Here is a 21,405-nt window from a genome sequence, read left to right as displayed (position 1 = left end):
GACTTCTATGCATGAGATGAACGAAGTAGCTTGTGACATGCGAAGTGGAGTAGCGGGAACAGACTTCCAATCATTAGTGATTTAATGAGATAGATTGGACTGGTATCTGCCAGTTGATACGTCATTGCCTGTATAAGTGTGAATTTTGATTTTTTTTTTTTTTAAGCAGAATTATAATTTTGTGCTGTTATGTTGGTAGATGGAAGGTGTGGTAACCCGATGCATATGTGTAATGTAGTTTTCTAGGAGTAGCCATACAAGCTCAGAATACTGGGCTTCGTCCTGTTTCTGTATATATTAGCTATGCAATAAAGATCTCTATTATTAAGAAAATAGCTGTTCAGCAATAATATCCGATTACTTTTTATCACTGTAGGATTACCTAACATAATTACCGGCGTAACTACGTAATTGCCTATGATAATTACGGTAATTGACTTCATTAGCATTAATCTACAGTAATTTAAGCAAAACTTTCTCGTTAAAAAGACAGTAAAAAAGTAAAAAAGATCTTTGGGATCAAAATGGAAAGTTAACCATGGAGATGAATAGAACCGCGAATAGAAAAATTTTGGAAACCAGCCGAAATAGAAAATAATCACAAAGTTTAGTCGTCCTAAACGTTAAAAATTGTGGTAACCCTTGCGCAACCTAACCAAAATACAAAATCAACAATTGCTTTGATTCCAGTTAAGTTTAATGGATAGCTATTGAGCCTTCTTCCAGAAACTTAAAACTATTAATAGTTATATCGATCACACTCTACCCCCTATTGTATGAACATCTCGGAGTGCCACTTCTTCCATTGCCTGTGCTGCGATTATACCATGCCATGCTATAATTACCTCCAAGCAAGGTATACTTAGCACCACACGGAGAAGCGTAGCTTCAGAATTTTTATTGGGGGGGGGCAAGAGAGATCCACATCCAGAGAATCAAGGGTATCGGCTATATAATAATTTGATCTCAAAATTATTTGGGGGGACAAATGCCCTCCCCCCAAAGATGCCAGTGACCACACGTGACACACTGCGCACCACGTGTGGTGTTTCCCTCCTGGTACACCTGAATTTTGAAGTGGGCAACACCTCCTTTTTTTTACATATTCTGTATTCCAATTCTGATGAACGTTTATACATTGCATCCTCAGTAGAGTGTTTCTATTCCATAAGTAACTAAGCAAGCTTATGATTAGAAAACTCATATTACGCTCACGCGCTATAGAGCAATATCACATAAATTTTAGGTAGTAGTTAGCTATCTTGCAGAGGAGAAGGAAGATAAAAAGATCAAAATTTCAAATGATAACTGCGACATATCTAGATTCTACACGGGAAAAAAAGTTGTTTGTTATTATATTTTGTTTTTGTCGGGGTAAAGGTTCCAATCAAACGTCCTAAACCTTACATTATCTTGCACTGGTATGAACCGACGCCAAAAGGATAAGAAAGAGCTTTATTTTTCCAGTTACTTTGTATAGAACGGATAGTTATAGAAATTTGGAGGGGGTTCATCAAACAGTTCGTTGTAACGAACTATAGTAAGGAGCGACCCGGCTCAATAGTAACCAAAACTAAAAAAAATTGAATTTTGATATCAATAGCTACATCAAAAGAATCGCATTTTATTGCTGATTTTAAATATATAAGTTTCATCAAGTTTAGTCTTACCTTTGAAAAGTTACCAGCCTGAGAAAATTTGCATTATTTAAGAAAATAGGGGAAAACACCCCCTAAAAGTCGTAGAATCTTAACGAAAATGACACCATCAGATTCAGCGTATCAGAGAACCCTACTGTAGAAGTTTCAAGCTCCTATCTACAAAAATGTGGAATTTTGTATTTTTTGCCAGAAGACAAATCACGGGTGCGTGTTTATTTATTTGTTTTTTTTCCCGGGGTCATCGTATCGACCAAGTGGTCCTAGAATGTCGCAAGAGGGCTCATTCTAACGGAAATGAAAAGTTCTTATGCCCTTTTTAAGTGACCAAAAATATTGGAGGGCATCTAGGCCCCCTCCGACGCTTTTTTTCCCAAAGTCAACGGATCAAAATTTTGTGATAGCCATTTTCTTCAGCGTAGTCGAAAACCATAATAACTATGTCTTTGGGGATGACTTACTCACCCACAATCCTTGGGGGAGGGGCTGCAAGTTACAAACTTTGACCAGTGTTTACATATAGTAATGGTTATTGGGAAGTGTACAGGCGTTTTCAGGGGGATTTTATTTTGTTTGGGGGTGGGGCTGAGGGGAGGGGGCTATGTTGGAGGATCTTTCCTTGGAGGAATCTGTCATAGGGGAAGAAAAATTCAATGAAAAGGGCGAAGGATTATCTAGCATTACTATAAGAAAACAATGAAAAATAAACATGAAAACGTTTTTTCAAATGAAAGGAAGGAGTCGCATTGAAACTTAAAACGAACAGAGATTATTACGCATATGAGGGGTTCTAAAAGTAATTTAGTATAAAGAGCGAGATATTTAGGAGGAGATAAATACTTCGCTCTTTATGCTAAAGTATTTTTAGTGATTTCAACTATTTATTCTACGGCCTTTCTGATTCAGGGGTCATTCTTAAAGAATTGGGACAAAACTTACGATTTAGTGTAAAGAGCGAGGTATTAACGAGGGTACAAAGCCCCTTGTATACATAATAAAAATATAAGATTATGAAAGTTTCTTACGTAAGTTAATTCTTAAGTTACGTATATTTTTTACTAATAAAAACGTTCGTTAAAAATTAAAAGTTCTAGTTGCCTTTTTAAGTAACCGAAAAATTGGAAGGCAACTAGGCCTCCTTCACCACCCCTTATTTCTCAAAATCGTCTGATCAAAACGAAGAGAAAGCCATTTAGCCAAAAAAAGAATTAATATACTAATTTCATTTTAATAATTTATGTGCGGAGAGCCAAAATCAAACATGCATTAATTCAAAAACGTTCAGAAATTAAATAAAAAAAACTAATTTTTTTAGCTGAAAGTAAGGAGCGTCATTAAAACTTAAAACGAACAGAAATTACTCCGTATATGAAATGGGTTGTCCCCTCCGCAATCCCCCGCCCTTTACGCTAAAGTTTGACTCTTTGCCACAATTCTACTTTTTAAAACAATTAAAAGCTTTAGCGTAAAGAGCGAGGGAATGCGGAGGGGACAACTTATTTCATATACGGAGTAATTTCTGTTCGTTTTAAGTTTTAAGGTCGCTCCTTACTTTCAGCTAAAAAAATTAGGTTTTATTTATTTAATTCAATCAAAAATCGAAAAGTCCTATTCCCCTTTTTAGGGATTAAACGTAAATGGAGGACAGCTGGAAGATAAACCAAGGAACACCTGGAGCAAGGACTACAAATTATGCAAACAGTCAAATTATTCAAAAATGTATTATGTAGAAATTATGAAAATGTTGCACCAGAATCTCGCAAAAATGAAAATGTGTAGAAATTAGGCCTATGATCCTTCCAATCCCCTTCCCTCTGAATTGGCAACTCTTCAGTAGAATCGTCCAAGAGTTTTCATTCTCATTGCATAACCGAGGTAAGCCGAGCTAAGCCTGGGACAAACTTTTGAAAAATAAAACCCAAGCTCTGACTTTAAGCAGACAGAAACTCAGCTCTAGCTCAGCTCTAACCCAGAGTCGATGTTACAATGAGCTTAGTCCCAACTTAATTGAAACACAAGTTAATTTCAAGCTGCGAGACTGACCAGGTGTAAAACGTGATAAATCCTGAATCAGTGTAAATACAAGATAAGGTCTGAGTCTGTGCAAAAACAAGTAAAGTTCAAATGGGGGATTTTGGTGACGTTGTGCAAAAATGACCTCATTTTTGAATCAATGCAAAGAAAGCTAAATCCTGATTCGTTACAAAAACTAGTTAAGTGTCAATATGATACAAAGGAGATCTAAATCATACGTCAGCGCATAAACTAGCCAGGTCTTGACTTAGTGATGGACAAGCTGCGTCCAAGCTACAGAATTCTTTGTGACGTACAAAAACGATACGTCTCGATTTTTTGCGAATAACAAGAAGTTCTAATTTGGAGTAAACACGAGCTACGTCCAAATTCAGTAAAAAAAATAGGCTTTGTCCTGACTCGATGCAAAAACTAATTGAGGCTTGAATCGGTGCAGACACAAGCTCCGTCCTGACTCGGAGTAAAATGCACTTAGGCAGGTTGTACCATGTCCTACCCAACTATCCTTTTCATAACAGGTTGAAGAACGGTGGACACTTTGGTTTAAATCGAAACGTGTGATAATTTTAGCATGTATGTCTAATTCACAACGTATGCCCGTAGCTCTTCAGACCGTTGGAATCAATATGGTCGATAACCTTGTACAAGGAAATTACAGTCCCCCTCATTGAGTGAGGGGGACATAGCAAGTATGTCTAATTCACAACGTATGCCCGTAGCTCTTCCGACTCACTACCAATTTTAGCAGAAAGCTCGGTACTTGTTACATCCTGTTTGAACCAGAATGATGCGACGTTTTTTTTCAATCTGCTTTATTAAAGAGCTTTAACGGGCCAGTGGCAGAAGGACATTTGGGAATTTTGGGGGGACAGAGGGGGCACTTGCCCCAAGTGCAGAAGTTTTAGGGGGCACAAAATTTCAAATAAAATAATTTAACGGTTATAATCATCTGAAAATTTTGTAAGATTTTTGAAATTTTACTTTTATTAAAAAAAGTAGAGGATACAGTTGGCAGTACGTATAAGCAAATTGAATAAGAAAATATTCATTTTACCTATATCTTCATCACCATTCCTTGGAAATAAAAGTAAATGGACAAAATTTATTCAATTTGAATGTTTTTTTATATTTTGTATTCAAAATTTGTTATTAAATGAAAACATTGTTAATAAATGAAAATTTTTTGGAGATTTTGCCCCGGACGCAAGAGAAGCCAGAACTGCCACTGGCCAGTCGCCCCTTAAACACCATACCCTAACATAAAATTTTTATCTGAAAGGTAGACATGTTTTACCTTATTGGAAAAAAGTACCTGAAAAGATTTCCTCAATTAGTAAGTTACTCGCCGATTAATTTTCTACATATTTGAAAGGAAAAAAGATACTGATAAACTTATTACATATTAGGATAATGAATTTAAATTGATTATTTCAATAGCACTGATAAATGTACACAAAAGAATAATTCCTTGAAGTTTTAGCAGTGTTTATTTGTTGTTCTTACAAAATAAAGAAACACTATAAAAATTTATCTTACGAGGGCAGTCTGAAAAGTTTCCAACCTCAACGTGAAGATGGCAGAACTTGTCAACAAAAATCAAGGAATGTAGTAGTGCATCTTTTGAAAGCAAAACATCATATTTTCAGCCATTTTGATACTCAGTTTTTATTTGACAGTCGTTTGAGTGACGAAAATGGAAAAAATCGAGCATCGATCTGTCATAAAATATTTGTTTTTGAAAGAAAATATGCCTACGAAAATCAAACATGAGTTAAACTCTTCTTCGCCGTCATTTACCACAGTAAATTTTGGGCAGCTAAATTTAAACGTAGCCGTAAGAGCTTGGGAGACGATGAACGTTCGGGACGTCCAATAACTGTAACTACTCAAAAACATCGCTAAAGTTCACCAAATGGTGTTCAACGACCGCCGAATTAAAGTGAGAGAGAGAGCAGAGGCAATGAAAATCTCCAGAGAACGTGTTTATCACGCATTAAATCAAGTTCTAGGCACGAGAATGCCGTACATGCGTTGTATGCCGCGTTTGCAAACGTTAGACCAAAAACTTGTCCGAATGAACATTTGCAATGTCCTGTTGGTGCAGTTTAGGCACGATAAATCTGAGTTTTAGCTCCAATTAATCACTGTAGATTAAACTTGGATACACAATTATACGCCTGAAGCAGAAATACATTCAAAACAGTGGACTGCAAAGAGGAATATAGCGTAAAAAAAAGAAAGCAAAAAGAAAAGCAAAAAAGCAAAAGAAAAGCTTTAAAAAAAAGAAAGCAAAATTGATTTTTTGGTTGGAAAAGTGATGGTGACTGTTTTTTGGGATAGTCAGGGAGTCATTCTAATCAATTTTCTTCAAAAAGGGGGCAATTGTCAAATGAGGAGGCAATCACCTTCGCGAACAATTATTTTAAAGAGTGAATACCGAGTACTTTTTAGACGGATTAAAGAGATGGGAGCATTGCTGAGAGAAGTGTACAAAGTCACAATGAGACTATGCAAAAAAAGAAAAAAAATTATGATAAACATTCGAGTATCTATATTAGGTCGGAAACATTTCAGATCACCCTCGTACTTCAATATTTACAAGTAACATTTTAGGCTATAGAAGGGAGTGGAAGCTCCACCCTCATTTCTAGCACTTTGTGTTCTTTTTAAGATTGAATCTTTTATTTATTTATTTTTTTTTCGTTCTGGCTTTCATTTATTCATTCACGCTAGTTCGCACTCCTTTTGATTTTGTCCTGTTATATGACTGTTTTCCTGCGTGTTTTGTATTTTAATTTCGCTCTTTCAATTTCTTTAAAAACCTTGTTTAGTATATAAATAAAAAAACAAAAACAATGACAATTGATCATTTGAAAAATTAGCAGATTTTTTATCAGTGATGAAAAGTAAATAAAAAACGGTAGTCATCTATAATAGGCTTAATTTAAAAAATGCCACACTTGAAAATATCAAATACATAAACCCAACGGCCATCTCAGTATCTTCAATTGATAGCCTTTTCTTCACCTCTTTCTTCCCTCTTCACGAAAAAAAAAATCGCTATTACGTGCCTGAATGTATACTTCTTCACTCTTCGGTCATATAATATTGGTTCCTTATTCCATCAAACATTATGAATTTATACTTTCGCGAATTTGCAGGTTTATTTCACCGTTGAATTCGTACCAGCCAGTAAGGATGACCCACAAAATTCAAGTTGTGTCTTAAAAAAGTTATGTTTCAAGGAATGGATTTACCATAGTGAATACCTGTTTTGAAATTAAATCCTTTATCTGCGGACCTGTCTTTTTAAAAAACATAGCGGTACATTGAGTCTTGTCCAAAGACAGAAAACCGCTTGAAGGGTACAGGCCCTTGACCACTAAAAAATGTCTAGTTGCCAGGGTAACTGCAAGAATAAAACACCCGCTATTTCAAGAAATTTCCATTCATTCATATGCATAATTTTTTGACGAAAAATCCGTATTGGTCAAAGAAAACCGTTGAGACGTGAAAAATATACACTTCAGGTGCATGCTTATCATAGGGAAAAATGAAAGCTTTTTTTTTTATTATTTTTGCGTTGACTGGGAATATACTCAAGTGTTATCAAATCGTCCACCAAAACTCAAGTAAAAATAAACTAGGCTGACAATAACAATAGTACTGAGAACCAGAAGATAGAAAACAAAATATACCTCAACCAAAAACATACAAATTAATAAAACAAATTAAGACACGTGTCAAAGGTTATTACCACAATAGCGTTGCTCTTTACTTTCACCTGATGGTTAAAAAATCTAGTATTTGTATGGTCGTGAGCTACGCTGGTTTTCACGAGTTTTTTTTGCCAAGTACCTATGAAGCTTTCAGTAGGTATTCATGCATCAATAAATGGTGCAAAAAATCGTTCATTCCTAATTCTATTCCTTATGTCAGTACATAGCAAAGCTCTACAAAGTCGTTCAAGACAACAAAAACCCTTTTCCAACAAACCTTCAGAAGGCCTCTAAGAGGTCAATTAGGCCCCTTCCCCCCAAACAATTAATGATAAAACAAGGTAAAGAGAACTTAGGCTAGTATCCATTGTCTTAACACAAAAATCGTTGGTAATGATTTTACTAATAATTTGTTTTCCGTCAGCTAACAGAATATTGTTACTAACAGTTGTTTGCGTAATTATACAGCGATAAGAAACTTTGTTGATGGACTAATAGTGAAAAAGAAAAGAAAATAATCAAAGAATGAATATAAACTTGAATTGAGAAATTACTTTGACTATATTTTTTATTTATAGTTTTGCATTCCATTCGTATGCTTTTTTATATTCGACATACTGTTTGATTTTTTTTTTTACCTTCGAAGTTTCGATCTTTCGCTAGTATTTCTAAATTGCCCAAATTACAAGTAGCAATTTTTTTCCTATCAACATTTCTGTTTATTCGATCTTATGATCGTTCTTAACAATTGAGACGGTGCGGCAGAAATGTGCGTCTTATCTCATAATTATTCGAACACCATATTTGAGTGGAACTGCGAACTTTTAGCCAGTGTATTAGTAAACAATAAGGTTAAGATTTATTGCTTTTTCTACTGAGGATAAACAGCAAACAGGCTCAATTTTTGTAAGAAGAAAAGAATTTTCCAACATCTCGTCTTTAGATTAATGCAACCCTGATCACATAGGGACGTTGGATAGGAATATGGTCAGTTTTTAAAAAGCCAAATTACAAAATAGAAGGATTATCGAGCACATTTTAAGAAGAAGCATTTTTAATCCTCCTATTGAAATTTTCATATCTCATTGTGCTCAAATTAAAATGTCACCTTCTGGACTTTTTTTTGCTCTTATTTGCATACCTTATTTAGGATATTATTCATTAAAATATAAATATCCGAAGTGTCTTGAAAAATGGAACGGCCAAAATCAAGAGGGATCCAGTTATTTAACAACTTTTTGTTTATGTCATAGTCCCCAAAGAGAAGGTCATAGCCAGGGCTTCAATGACCTTTACGCCTGCCCGTCTTCGGTTATGAGCCTTCGGCTATGGAACAAACACTTTTAGAATTTTATTGATCATCATTATGATGATATCGCATTAAGATCTTTAGTCTCTTTGGGGTTTAAAATTTTTAAGAAAAAATAAGCCTCAAATTTATATTTAGCCTCAAAAGTCAATATTTAGCCTCAAATATAAGTGATTAAATCAAGTTTCAAGAATACAAGGATCTTTGTCTCTAGGAAAAGAATTGTTTTAACTAAAAACTTTTAATCTATAATATATAGACCTTATTTTTTTTTATATGAGATGTACTTTTGTAAATAATAGATGACCTTTGCATTTCTTTTCAGAATACATAAAGGTCTCCTTAAAAGATTGCAATGAGCGTAATTTTAAACAAAGAACGGCGTTAGAAAAGGTTTGGCCATTTATTACGGAGACCACCAGAGTAACTGCCTCGTCAAATACTTCCGTTCGAGCATGTTAACTCCTGGAAGAGGCCCCAAAGAGGGAAAAGGATAAACTGGTAGAACTTGGCCAAGATCTTGAACTTATCGGAAGGTTGAGAAAGTTTGTTCACTGATGGTCAGGTCAGTCACATGCATTTAAAGATGAGAAGGTATCAAAGATCATCGATACTGGACGAAGTGAAAACGCTCATGCCTGCCTCAACTATAAGTGTATGATTGTAATGAAGGCAATTTCACGAATCCCTCTTAACTTCCTGTTATTCTCAGATTTTCAAGTTGTTTTTTAGGTTGTCTCAGGACTTCAAACTAACACCCAGAAGCTCTAATACTAGAGTCACACCATAGTTATACTTGTAGATTAAAAAAGCCTATGCCAAATCTATTCTGTTCCAAAGTATTGTCTGCTTATACTATGTCTTCGTATATTTCGCCAGATTCATTATACAGATGAAAGAAATAGCCATTCTAAGCTTTCATCTATCTTACTTTAAAAATTGCACGCTTAATCTGATAAAGATTACAATTGAATATTTTCAACTTTTCAAATTGAGGACAAAATACATTATTGGCACTGTAGTTTTGGGTAAATTGATTTTATTTACTAGTGTTACTATAATGAGACTTCGGAATGACTCATTTGTTCGCGGGTTCATTCTTTGGTTTTACTCACAGGTTAACCCCGTAATACTCTATAGTCATACAATTCCCCAATTGATAGGAATCTATTACTTTCTGTCTATGATTTCTCTATTTTTGCGTATCTACAAGAAAATTCCTGGTTGAACTGTAGCTTCTCCGAGAGGGTTTGACATCTATTTTTCTATATATGCCCTCGTAAGCCCTATATTTATGCCCTATATATGCCTCTGGCTGAAGCTATGAAGAAACATCTTCCCGGTCTCAGGGATCTTTATAAGGTTCTTGGTGAATCAATAATGCCTTGAGGGCTCCCACAATAGTTCTAGTAGTGTATATACAATGCGCTTTTTCAGAATAGAGATGATTCCAACACTGAAAACAACACTCCTTATACATCCTGCCATACTTTTGCTCTTTTTTTCAACTAGTAGTAAAACTTCCGTTCTAACAAAGACTCTGAGATGAAATCATTATTTTCAGCACTGGTATCACTATGGTCATCACTTTTTTGAAAAGTCATACAATTCAATAGTTGACCACTTAGAGTCTCAGTTACTATGTTTCAGCTGAGACCAAGTGTGAAAGATAGAAAAGGAAGAATAATAATATTTCAGTAAGCAAATATAGTTAGTATTGCGAATTTTGGTAGTTAAAACATTTTAAAACTTGATATGTTTTTTACTAACTAATCACTGGCAACTGTCACGTCAAAATAGATTTTAAGTCCGAATAATTTCCACAGGGAGCAAGACGTAAAAGATAGGGAGCCTCTATGAAAAACCTTCTAGTATATTCTTGTCTTCTTTATCCCCCATGTTTCTGCAGGTAGTTAATCATCAAGGCCGTATCCAGGCGGGCTAGGGGGTTTGAACCACTGCCCTGAACACCGCCCTGCACGTTTTTCTAACTCGTAAAACATAGCAAAAATTTATATAGACAAATTTTCTGCTATATTTTCTCGTCTTCTTTAGCCCCCATGTTTCTGTAGTTAGCTAATCACCAATGCCCTATCAAGGGGGGTTTGGGGTTTTGAACCACCGCCCTGAAATGTTTGTCTGACTCGTAAAACGTAACAACAATATATACAAACTCATTTTTTGGGATTTTTTAAAAGTTTTTTTGGTTAACCTCTCCCCCCCCCGAACAAAAATCCTGGATATCACCTTGTTGACCACCCCCCTGATTTTCACAGTTGGCACTGTTAAGACGTTTAATACAATTTAAAAAAAGTGAGATGGAAAGTAGGTAATAAAAGCAGCGCGAAAAAAAAAACTAAAAAAAAAATGTTGCAGTTCATTTTGCTGCTTAAATAAAAATTAATCACCGTTCTACTGGTTTTGATTTAAAATATAGAGACAAGCACTAAAAAATTAGGTTAAGGTTGTCAGTTACCGTTTGGCGACAAGCTTATACAAAAAGCTGAGTTTATTGCAATCAAACTTTGGTTAGTAGGAAAGACAGACAGAACAAGAAGGAGCGAAAACGTAACCTTTCTTGGTCCCGGAGGATATATGTAAGCTGTACTCTTTGTTTGCGAAGCAGGCTGGGAAGGGGGATTATACCAAAGTGCATCAAATTCGTCGTCTTTTGACTGTTTGTCAACAGTTTGATACCACACAAACTTGTCAGCTTTAGTCGACTATGTTTCACGAGGTTCAAGAAAGAGAACAATATCAATATGATAAAAAGTAACAAAACTCACTCTTCCACATCACAAATCACTACGCGGCATATGTAACGGCTGTGGCACCAGTGGCGTAGCTAAAGGGAGGTGGCTGTCCCCTGGCACTGCCTCTGAAGGGGCACTAAACTGAGCCCTTTCTAATTATATTGTGGTAATGATTGTGGTGGGGGGTAGGGGAAGGGAAAAAACCATTATTGTCCCCAGGGGCTAAAATTCCTAGCTACGCCTCTGCATGGCACATGTAAAAAATTTATGCGAAAAGATAGCCCCATTGGGTCCCTTTTTGCATACCAAAGGCATGAAGGTACTGTTACAGGAACAGAGACATAAAATAAAATAAAATATATAGTTAGAGGTACATCTACAGAGTAGAGACACTGGAGATAGGGATAGCAGCGCAGAAAAAAGGACTAGGGCTAAAAACAATTTGCAAATTGCCAAGGGCTAATAGTGCAGAACATCATAATGACAGCAAGTGAAAAAGTAAACAAAAACACAACAAGGAAATCTTATAAACCACGAAGTACCATTTGAGTAAAATTTTAATATATACTTACGTATGTTAATATATACTATATTTTATCATACAACAAAATATTTTAGGCTAAACGTGCAACTACTTAACTGTTGCATACTCAAGCCCAATTTGCAAGACAATATCAAACACTTACTAAACGACACAGCACCTCCCCGCCTCCCCCCAAAAAAATTATAAACAGAAGTTATCTGGCTTAATTTTCTAGCTCTAATCGACTTTGGAATGCATAAATATTTACTAAAATTTACATACGTGCATCCAGCCTATGCAAAAAATGCATAACATTCGATAACCTTAAATAGTACTAATGTAAGAACCAATATTTCATATTTGAAACTTCCACGTCAATAGGTTTCTAGGGACATGGTCTTTGGCTTCAGCTGTAAGCAAGTATGAAAGAGAGAAATATACATGCATATATGTATCTAAGTGCCTCATGGTATTGCATTCTTTAGTTTTTTTCAGGATTGTGATAAGTCCTTTTAATTATTGTAACAGTAGACATTCATACTCATAAACATATTTCAAGAAAATTTAAACCTACAAAACAGTCGAGAGGGCTGCAAAGATTTTGAAATTGCTAGAAAATAAATTGCTAGAACTTTCTAGAAAAATGCATTACCATTTCTGATTTTTTTAAAAGAATTACATTCTTAAAATATTTCTAGGCTTGTAAAGGGGGGGGGGTACCCGGTCTGTCCCTCTTTCAAAAGCACCCATGGTAGTAGCTTATCAAATGTAGTACAGAAACCTCACAACATATTCTTAGAAATTAAAAAGCTTAACTGAAAATTTTAATGTAAAGAGTTTTTCAGATCGTTGCAAAACTACTATAATAAAGTCCTTTTCCCTCTGTCATTAGGTGACAAAATCAAACATGAAATTTTTACAACAACCAAAACAAAGCATCAGAAGGAAGAACAGACAGGAGAAGATTATGAAACAATTCAATAGAAAAGAACGTTATCATTTCTGAGTTTTCTCAAACTTTGCATTGTCAAGGATATTTTTAGCCTAATAAGGAGGAAATATGCCCAGTATTTTTTCCCTAGGATGCACCCATGGCAGTAGCTCAGCAAATGCAGTGTAAAAACCCAAATATATATTCATAGTAACAAAAAAGGCGCTATCCTAATGACCCTAATGCAAAACATTGACACAGATTACTACAAAACAGTAAAATCATGTAAGTTCTTCCAGTAGGTTACAAAGATAAACACAAACATTGTACAACAATCTATAATTCGTATTAAAGGTAAAAACAGACATGACAAGAGTAACCAAAAACCAATATTTTGTGGCCCAGGGGAGGAAGTAAGTATAAAGCGTATTTTTGATTTTTTAAAGTGGGCTGGGAAGGAATGGGGCCTGCTGGACGTCAGTAGTGACACTTTTTTAGCCACATATACCTTTTTATCACATTATTCCTCAAGTTTTCATCAGATATTACCACCTAGAGTTACTAGCTCTATCGCAAGCCTGGTGGACTATATCAGGATAAAAGAAAAGCCAGATGCCAACCAAAACATCATATATAGCGAACCAGAAAGCAAGTAAGAAGCCAGAGTTAGATGATGCCAAAGAAGACCAATAAGTATCTCTATAAATAGACACCTGTATTTCTAAGAATATTAGCTGTAAATTTTTAGGGAACTCGTGCTAAACTATCAGTTGTTGTTTTCTAAGCCCCTACAAATGAAGCCACTTTTGAGGAAAAGGACGAGTTCTACAGACAGATCACTGCAAGCCATAGCAAAAGATATATCAAGGCATGATGGTGTTTGCTATCTTGGGGACTTTCTTGCTAAAATATGAAATGAATCAAATTTTCAACATGTTCTTGGCCAACATGGTATTTGCCCAAGAAACGTAAATGTGGAGCTCCTCATTGATTTTATCCTGATGGAAGACCTTGTAATTGGTCTATATCTGCTTCCTCACAGGGATGTGCACAAATAGTTGTTGAGGCCACCAGATAGAGCAACCACAAACCTGCCTTACGAGAAAGGTGTGATCGAGCCTAAAAGATTTTTCAGCTTACAGAGATGCTGACGGATCACGTCATAACTTTATGACAATTAAATTTTTTCAAAAGTTGAAAAATATATCGAAGAAAATGGCAGTCCTGTTTTTGACTCTGAAAAACTACAAGACAGGATAGTAGAACGCTCTTTTATAATAGAACCATGCAGTGGATTTGCATCCCAGTTCATATCAACCCCATCCGAATGTTAATCAATATGGGAAGTCATGAAGATTTGCTATCATTTAACAGCTAAATTGACCTGAGCCATGTACAAAATTACTAATGATATCATAGGGAAACGACTAGCAAATACAGGCAGACCCAGGAGAGATTCACCGGGGATACTAGTAACAAAACAGATTGCAGTCAATAAAGCATGGCAAATCATTTTGAGAATTAACTGAATGGACCTGATTCATAAGCGCCCCCTAACATTGTAGATATCCCCGTCGTCCATTTACATGTCAGCACCGACCCACCTTCGGTCAGTGAGATCCGTGAAAAAGCAAAGAAACAGAAAAATAGAAAATCATCCGAACTGGACCACATATCTGCAGAGGTGGTTCGGGTTTCTTTATTCTCATGCATCTACATTTGGTCTTTGTTCTCCACTCAGATTTGGCCAACAGCCAAAGTATCATCAGATCGAAAACATAGCCCATTCACCAGGATATTCAAAAAAGAAGACACTATATGCCCACTGGCAGAATATATGTCTACTGTCAATACCTGGGAAGATGCTCTTTTTACATCATCTTACAGAGAATCCGAACACAACACTGTTATAAGCAGTATGGCTTCAAAAGTCTTTTATCCCTTCCACAGTATATTAACGCTTAGACTTCTAACTGAAGAAATTAGACAGTTGCGTTCAAAGATGCTATATGATCCTTGTCGACTTCAAGAAGTCGACAAGGATCAGTAGATTGTGAATGTGTATGGAAGATTATCATTTATAGAATCCCTGAGAAAATAGTGACATATATCATCGTCATAACAAGGAGTAGTGAATTCTGTGTCAAGACACAAGAGAGCCAAAATCGTTTCTTCTGGATCTTGTCAGCAGTGAAACAGGGATATACTCTGTCACCATAGCTTTTTGTAATAGAGATCAGATACATCCTGCGGGTGCAAGAGACACAAACATTAAGAGACATTAAGAGACACAAACATTAGATTAAGGTCCAAAGTTCAGGTCAGCAACAAAGATTTAGCCTACGACATAGCATTGTTTGAGCCATGTAAAAATTAACACAATGATTACGAGATGAGGTCATCATAAAGGCTATTCATCTCAGTCCAAGGATGAATGTAGAAAAAATTAAACGCAAGACAACAAGTGACCCCCCTCTATTCATTAAATATGGTGAAAAAGATTCTGAAAATGTTTTCCATTTCAAGTACATAGGAAGTATCGTAGAAAACACTCTTGCGACAGTGAAAAGAGGTGCTTACCAAAATAGGACCTTCAACGGACATATTCAACAAACTACCTCAAGTCTGGATATCACAGGAATTTTTCTTACGTCTGAAACTGGGTCTCTTCAGCAGCAATGCTATGCAAGTGCTAATCTAGGCATTTGGATCTTGAAAACTCATGTCTCCAAAGAATATTGGTCACAGAAGACTGCAAACAAGTCCACATGTGAAATAAACTCGACAGCTCTTAGTGACTGACACCATTAGAGTAGCCTACGACGGTGGAGATATTTGGGACATATCCTCCGTATGGAAAACCATAGAATCCCAGAAGCTGCTTCACATTGGCAACTGCCAGAAAGTCATAGCTGGAGAAGAATGAGAAATACACTGAACCGGACTGGCAAGAGAGGTTTACGTAGCCTGGACTCCTCCCTGCAACCAGAATGGAAGGACATCACTGCAGCAGAAAACCTGAAGGATGATATGTGGCTTCTCCTAGATGCCCTCTGTACCTAAGAGGTAAGGTAAAGCATATTAGAGAGGAAAGCCCCACTTCTTTTGTATTTAACTTTTTTCGATGTGTCATGTTTTAAGCCAAAAAAAAAAGAACACACAACCTTATTGACTCTTTTGTATGAAATTTTAAGCAAGTGAATTGAACAAAAAGCTATTGTGCCATAACTCTCCGCAGCATTAGTAGACAAGACAGGCAGAGTAAGAGCAAGCCACAAGTAACCTTTTTTGGTCCAGGGGGGTATATATAAACCGTATTCTTTGTTTGTGAAGCATACTTTGAGGGAGGGTTGTGCCAAAGTGCATCAAATTCGTCATCTTTTGTCTGTTTGTTGGTAGGTTCAAACCACAGTGGATCAAAGTCATCAGCCGCAGTCGACTGTGTATTTGGAGGTCCATAAAAGAAAATGACATACAATTAAAGTTGAGCTCGGAACGATTCTCATTGATTAAGATCAAACAATAAGAAAAGCTATTAGAGAGCAAACTCGAGTTAGTTTTTTAGCAAAATAACAACGCCATTTAGTGCTATCTTGCAAAATCTAAAGCTATTATAAAACGTAATCTAAGTATTAGTTGTATTTTTGGTTTTGTTATTTAATTTCTACTTTTACTTTAAATTGGACCTAAAATAACAGAGCCAACTTTGTCAAAAGGAGACAATGCGTATTTCCGTGCCCATCTTGAAAACTATCATGTATTGCCCACACTAAACTAACTTTAAATATTTTATGGCCAACAAAAAATAGTTGAACACTATTTCGGAAAATTTTCTATTCTATCCAAACAACATTAGATCTTAATTGAAACCCAAATTTAGTAAAGTAACTACTGGCTTATTTGCCACTGACTCCAGTTCTTTCCTTTAACTCTTCTTCTTTATTTTTTGTTCTTCCGCTCCTTCATAAATTAAATCGTGGTAATATTCCATCTTGAAATATCTAATCTAGAACTGGCGGTGAAGAATATATGGAAATAGACGGGAAAAAACGGGCATATCTGTTTCTACCATAATTTTGGCTTTGGCGAAAATTTCATGTGCCCTATAGCACTTAGTGCAGTGCCTTAGTGGTAGTACTAGCTCTTTAATTTCTATTGAACCAACGTAAAGTCGAACACCTTTCCTTTTATTATGTTCCCTATACTCTTTGTCTTGAGGTGTCATTCATAAGTGCTTCTACTTACTTCACAATGAAGAACCCCTTGGCCGGCCAAGGAGAAAACGAAAAAAGTTTAGGGAAAGCAATGTCTGTAGTATTGAGAATACGTACTACAGAATAATAATTATGTTATACCAAGAGAGGTAACCCCTTCTCAAATACTAATTTTCTAATCTTAAGTGATAATTTTAGTTAAAATAAAGTAAAATGCATCTTTTGGATTTTTGGCCGTTAAAGTTTAAAAGTTATTTTTGAAAGTAATATTAAAGTAAACTAATATATTCAGAACGTTTTAAAATTTAAAAGATAAATATTAGTTATTTTTCTTAAGATAGAACATTCTCTGGTATGGTTTTCTTTTTTTCAATTCCTTTAACACCGATAGGGATTAGACCTTGCATATTTTCTGAGACCTCATTAAATTTAAATCTAATTAACATGAGCTTCGGAAGCCTTAACATGCTATTTGGAGCCCTCGCTTTTTAGGACCATGTTAACCATAAGCTATGTATTGGGTAACTTCCTTCTGAGGCAGATTCTATATCACACAAGGGAAATTGTAAAAATGCTACTCAGCATGTAGACCCATAGAAAAGCCAATAGTTACAACTATTTGGGGAATTTTTGCAGTGTGAATATGCTTGGATCAACATTTTTCTGAGAGGAGCCAGAGCGCAACTGACCATTGGAAAATAAAATCAAAAGGAAAATACCTAGAAGCCAAAACCTTAATAGGTCACATTCATCATAATATACTTCAGAACATGCAAGTTTTACACAGAAATGCATTTTTTTTATGCTCTTCTCATTTACACATATTTAAAAATGCTCCATATCTGCATCGCTCTGCTCCATATCTGCTCTACACTATGCTCCATAACTGTACCTACCTGCATACATCATAAATGTGGATTGAGGTTTCTTTAGTCTGTTAGAAGACCTATTTAGTAGATCTTGGGGAAAATTACTGAAACAAAATTCAAATGGGTGATTGGATTTAAAAGGAACTTCATTACCAGCCCTTTAGAACAACCCTCTATGTTCTGATCTTCTCAAAGCTTATACTTGAATACCCTTCAGAACATTTATAATTACATACATGCATAAATAGACGTTCTTGATCATTTAGTGACTATCTGATCCCCTCTTAAAAGTTGAATCCTTCCGAGCCTCCTTTTACTTTGTCGAAAACCAAGGGAATCTAGCCTCGTTGGATCTTAGCACATCGGCAAATTTCATCTTTTCAAATAACTCAAGAGATTTCTGGGAGTTTCCCACCCTTGACTAGGACTTCTCTGCAAAATATTATTTGACATGATGTTCCTTCTTTTCTTCTCAGAGTCCAAATTAAGGCTAAATTCCCTGCTTCAACTTACACAGTAATATACAGAGTTCAAAAGATCATATCTCAAATACAATATTGCATCTTAGGACACAAGAAACTTGAACTGTATTCAGTAAAACTGAAAAGAAGATAGTGAAAAAAAAGCTTCAAAAAATAGAGAAAGGAAAAAGGACGCTTTTTATGTTTTGCAAATTAATCGTCAGTTAAGTATATTGTATTGGAGATACCGCTTTCTGATAACCAGAGAAATAGTTTCTACAAAGCTTACACAAAGCAAGCAAGCCCTTTCTTTTGGGAAAATATGAAGCAAGCTTTTTTGGTACCAACTTCTCAATTCCTTCTTTTTTGTCAAAGGAAAAACATATAAAATGTTTGAAAATAGCCGAGTCGAAACAGGATAAATCGATCACTGGAGGTATATTTGAAATACAGAAAAAGAAACGTCAAAATTTTAAAGGATTGTTTAAAGATAAAGTGCAAAAAAATTAAAACATCCTGTGGTGTTTTGGATGTATATAATATAAGCATTCTAGTTAGTTTTTTTCAATTGGAGGAGGTAGCAGGGGAGGAAAGAGGGAGTGGGTGGAATTTACCCCTCCTATATGATTTTGCCCTCCTAGATTTTGAAGAATGTTTTTTTTTTTATTTTCATTGAAAGATGGCTTTTTTTCGCACTTTGGTGAAAAAGCATTAAAAAAAACTTGCTCCCCTCAATTTTGAAAAATATATTTTGCTGCCACCTCTCTAATTTTTGTGAATTAATGCCACTGATTCTAGTGGTTTTAGAACTAACTATTTTTGAGGGCTGATATTTTTGAGAAAAATTGCAACATTTTCAGAGGGTGAGAACATTCGCCTTCTACCTTTTGATATAGTTATCACTCCACAAATCCTAAAAGTATTATACAAAATATTATGTGTAATATTACACTTAATTTTGGAGAGTGTATTTTTAAATTACAATAGCACACACACGTACTCGCACACATACGCAAAATAAACCCAATCGTGTTCTTTATTTGGTTATTTCCTAGGCTTTTCCTTTTTTTAATTATAAGTATATTGAATGGGCAATTTCGCTTTCGTGATTAATTTTCGTGACCACAAAACTGAAATATAAGAACTTATTGAGATAATTGTTAGTTGAAGCAAAAGAAAACTAATCAAACTTCGTGTTTTAGTAGAATTATTATCATACTGTTAGAAAAGCATGTAGTCAAATTGCATTAATTTTGTGAATTAGAAGATACAAGGAAAATATTTTAACTTGTTAAAGAAGTTTAGATTTCATCCTCAAGAAGCCCCAAAACAAGTATCAAATTTAACGTATGTTAAATATTGAATTCGTATCTCATAATTCGTTCGTGGTTCTGTAATAGTCGTTCGTAATCGAATAACTTAGCGTCACCAATTATTAGGTTTGGATTTGAGTCAGTTACGTGACCCTCTAAGCTCAGCCAGAGCCGACTCAGCTCCAAAAATGGGCTACCGGAGAAGAGTGAGGAATTTAACTGATGAAGTGTGCGAAAGCACAGGATAGCTGCCCCCTCGTACTTCCTATCTGAAGGGCTATGAAAAGGGAATTAACAGAGTCGGTAAAAACTGTAGAACCTTACGAAGTATCTTTTATTCTCTTACCAGTTGAAAACCGACAGATTGAAGGAAAGAAAAGACAGCTTGAAGAAAAAATTATTCATTTTCCTTATTTAGAAGTTGATTTTTCTTTATATTTTTTCTTAACTCTGCTTCTTTTTTATATGTTCCAAATGGGCAAAAATAAACTTATATTTTCTTAAAATAATATTTTTTTTGTATTTTTTTTTTATTTCGATAGCAATGATTTGCGGTCGTATGACTGCAGTAGCTCATAACCCTTTATGTTATACAACATAATCTTTACAGGAGATCTCACATCGTTAGTGACCTTTTAGATAAGGACAAAGACTTTACCGACATAGGCTATATTTTTAGTTTTTCGTTGGTGTGGGGAGGGGTAGAAGAGTACATGAAGCCATGTGAAAGAAGTGGGAACTTCAAAAGTTAAGAAAATGGATTAAACCATCTGATCAAGTTCAGCTAGTTCGAGGTAGAAGGTAAAGAATAGGGCTTTCGATTTTGCAATCCCTACCGGCGATGCTGATCTGTGTTTCATGGCCCTTCAAATAGGATATACAATTGGGGTTGGGACAAGTCATCTTGTGCTTTCATACCCTCTTCTTTTTTACCTTCCCTAGATTTCTCCAGGTACACATATAGAGCTGGGTTGATTCTTTCTGAGCTTAGACTGTTACGTCACTATACTACCGTTCAAAACAAATGACCAGCGACACCATGACTCGAACTCTGTCTTCACGGATAAAAGGTGTCAACTTTAGTGTGCTAACCACAGTTTGAGGAGTTGGCTGTAAATTTTGGTTATACAAAAGTAACAATATATGTTCTAATTGCTGCAGTCACTCGTGGGGTTTCTAGCAAATACGGTAGAGTCTATACTAAATAATTAGTAATATGATATAGTTAAATTTACATAGCTTGTGTGTTCAAACTACTCACAAATGACAGAGATGATTTTTCAAAACTTCAAAGGAGGAGGTTTATATTCAAAAATTTACTCCTTTTGACTTACCCTTTAGCTTGTTTTATATAGGTTATCCTTTGACCTTCGACTCCTTATTCTTCGACTTATTTTATACTATCTTTATCCGTTTGTAAAGTTACATTTAATTCTTTCTTAAAATTTTAATTTTGAAAAAAAGGCTTATTTCCACTTTCTTTTATAATTCAAAAGTAGATCGAATATGACTGAACAACAGTAAAGTAGAAAAAAGATAATTTATCTAATACGTACTGTAAGTTTCGACACTACCGGTTCCTGATGGGTCCTTTATTCTAAGTTTGATTTTACGAAAGAAA

General features: G+C 35.3%; 1 protein-coding gene across 10 annotated transcripts in view; it reads right to left on the bottom strand.

Annotated features, from left to right (window-relative positions):
- The window catches only part of LOC136024853 (proline-rich protein 36-like), a 109,847-nt gene that overhangs the window by 37,573 nt on the left and 50,869 nt on the right, over nt 1–21,405 (bottom strand). For 3 of the 10 annotated variants that reach the window (XM_065700355.1, XM_065700356.1, XM_065700358.1), the window contains exons 5-6: nt 16,211–16,366; nt 11,294–11,443 (exon numbers count right to left, since the gene is read on the bottom strand). The exons of 3 other annotated variants lie outside the window; for them this stretch is intronic. In XM_065700355.1, the coding sequence (XP_065556427.1) occupies nt 11,294–11,443; nt 16,211–16,366 (306 nt within the window). The remainder of the gene's footprint in view (nt 1–11,293; nt 11,444–16,210; nt 16,367–21,405) is intronic. 4 more of the 10 variants (XM_065700360.1, XM_065700363.1, XM_065700361.1 and 1 more) reach the window with 2 other exon arrangements.

This window comes from Artemia franciscana, chromosome 3, assembly GCF_032884065.1.
Source record: "Artemia franciscana chromosome 3, ASM3288406v1, whole genome shotgun sequence".
Classification (NCBI taxonomy): domain Eukaryota; kingdom Metazoa; phylum Arthropoda; class Branchiopoda; order Anostraca; family Artemiidae; genus Artemia; species Artemia franciscana.
This window is presented reverse-complemented; position numbering and strand designations above follow the sequence as displayed.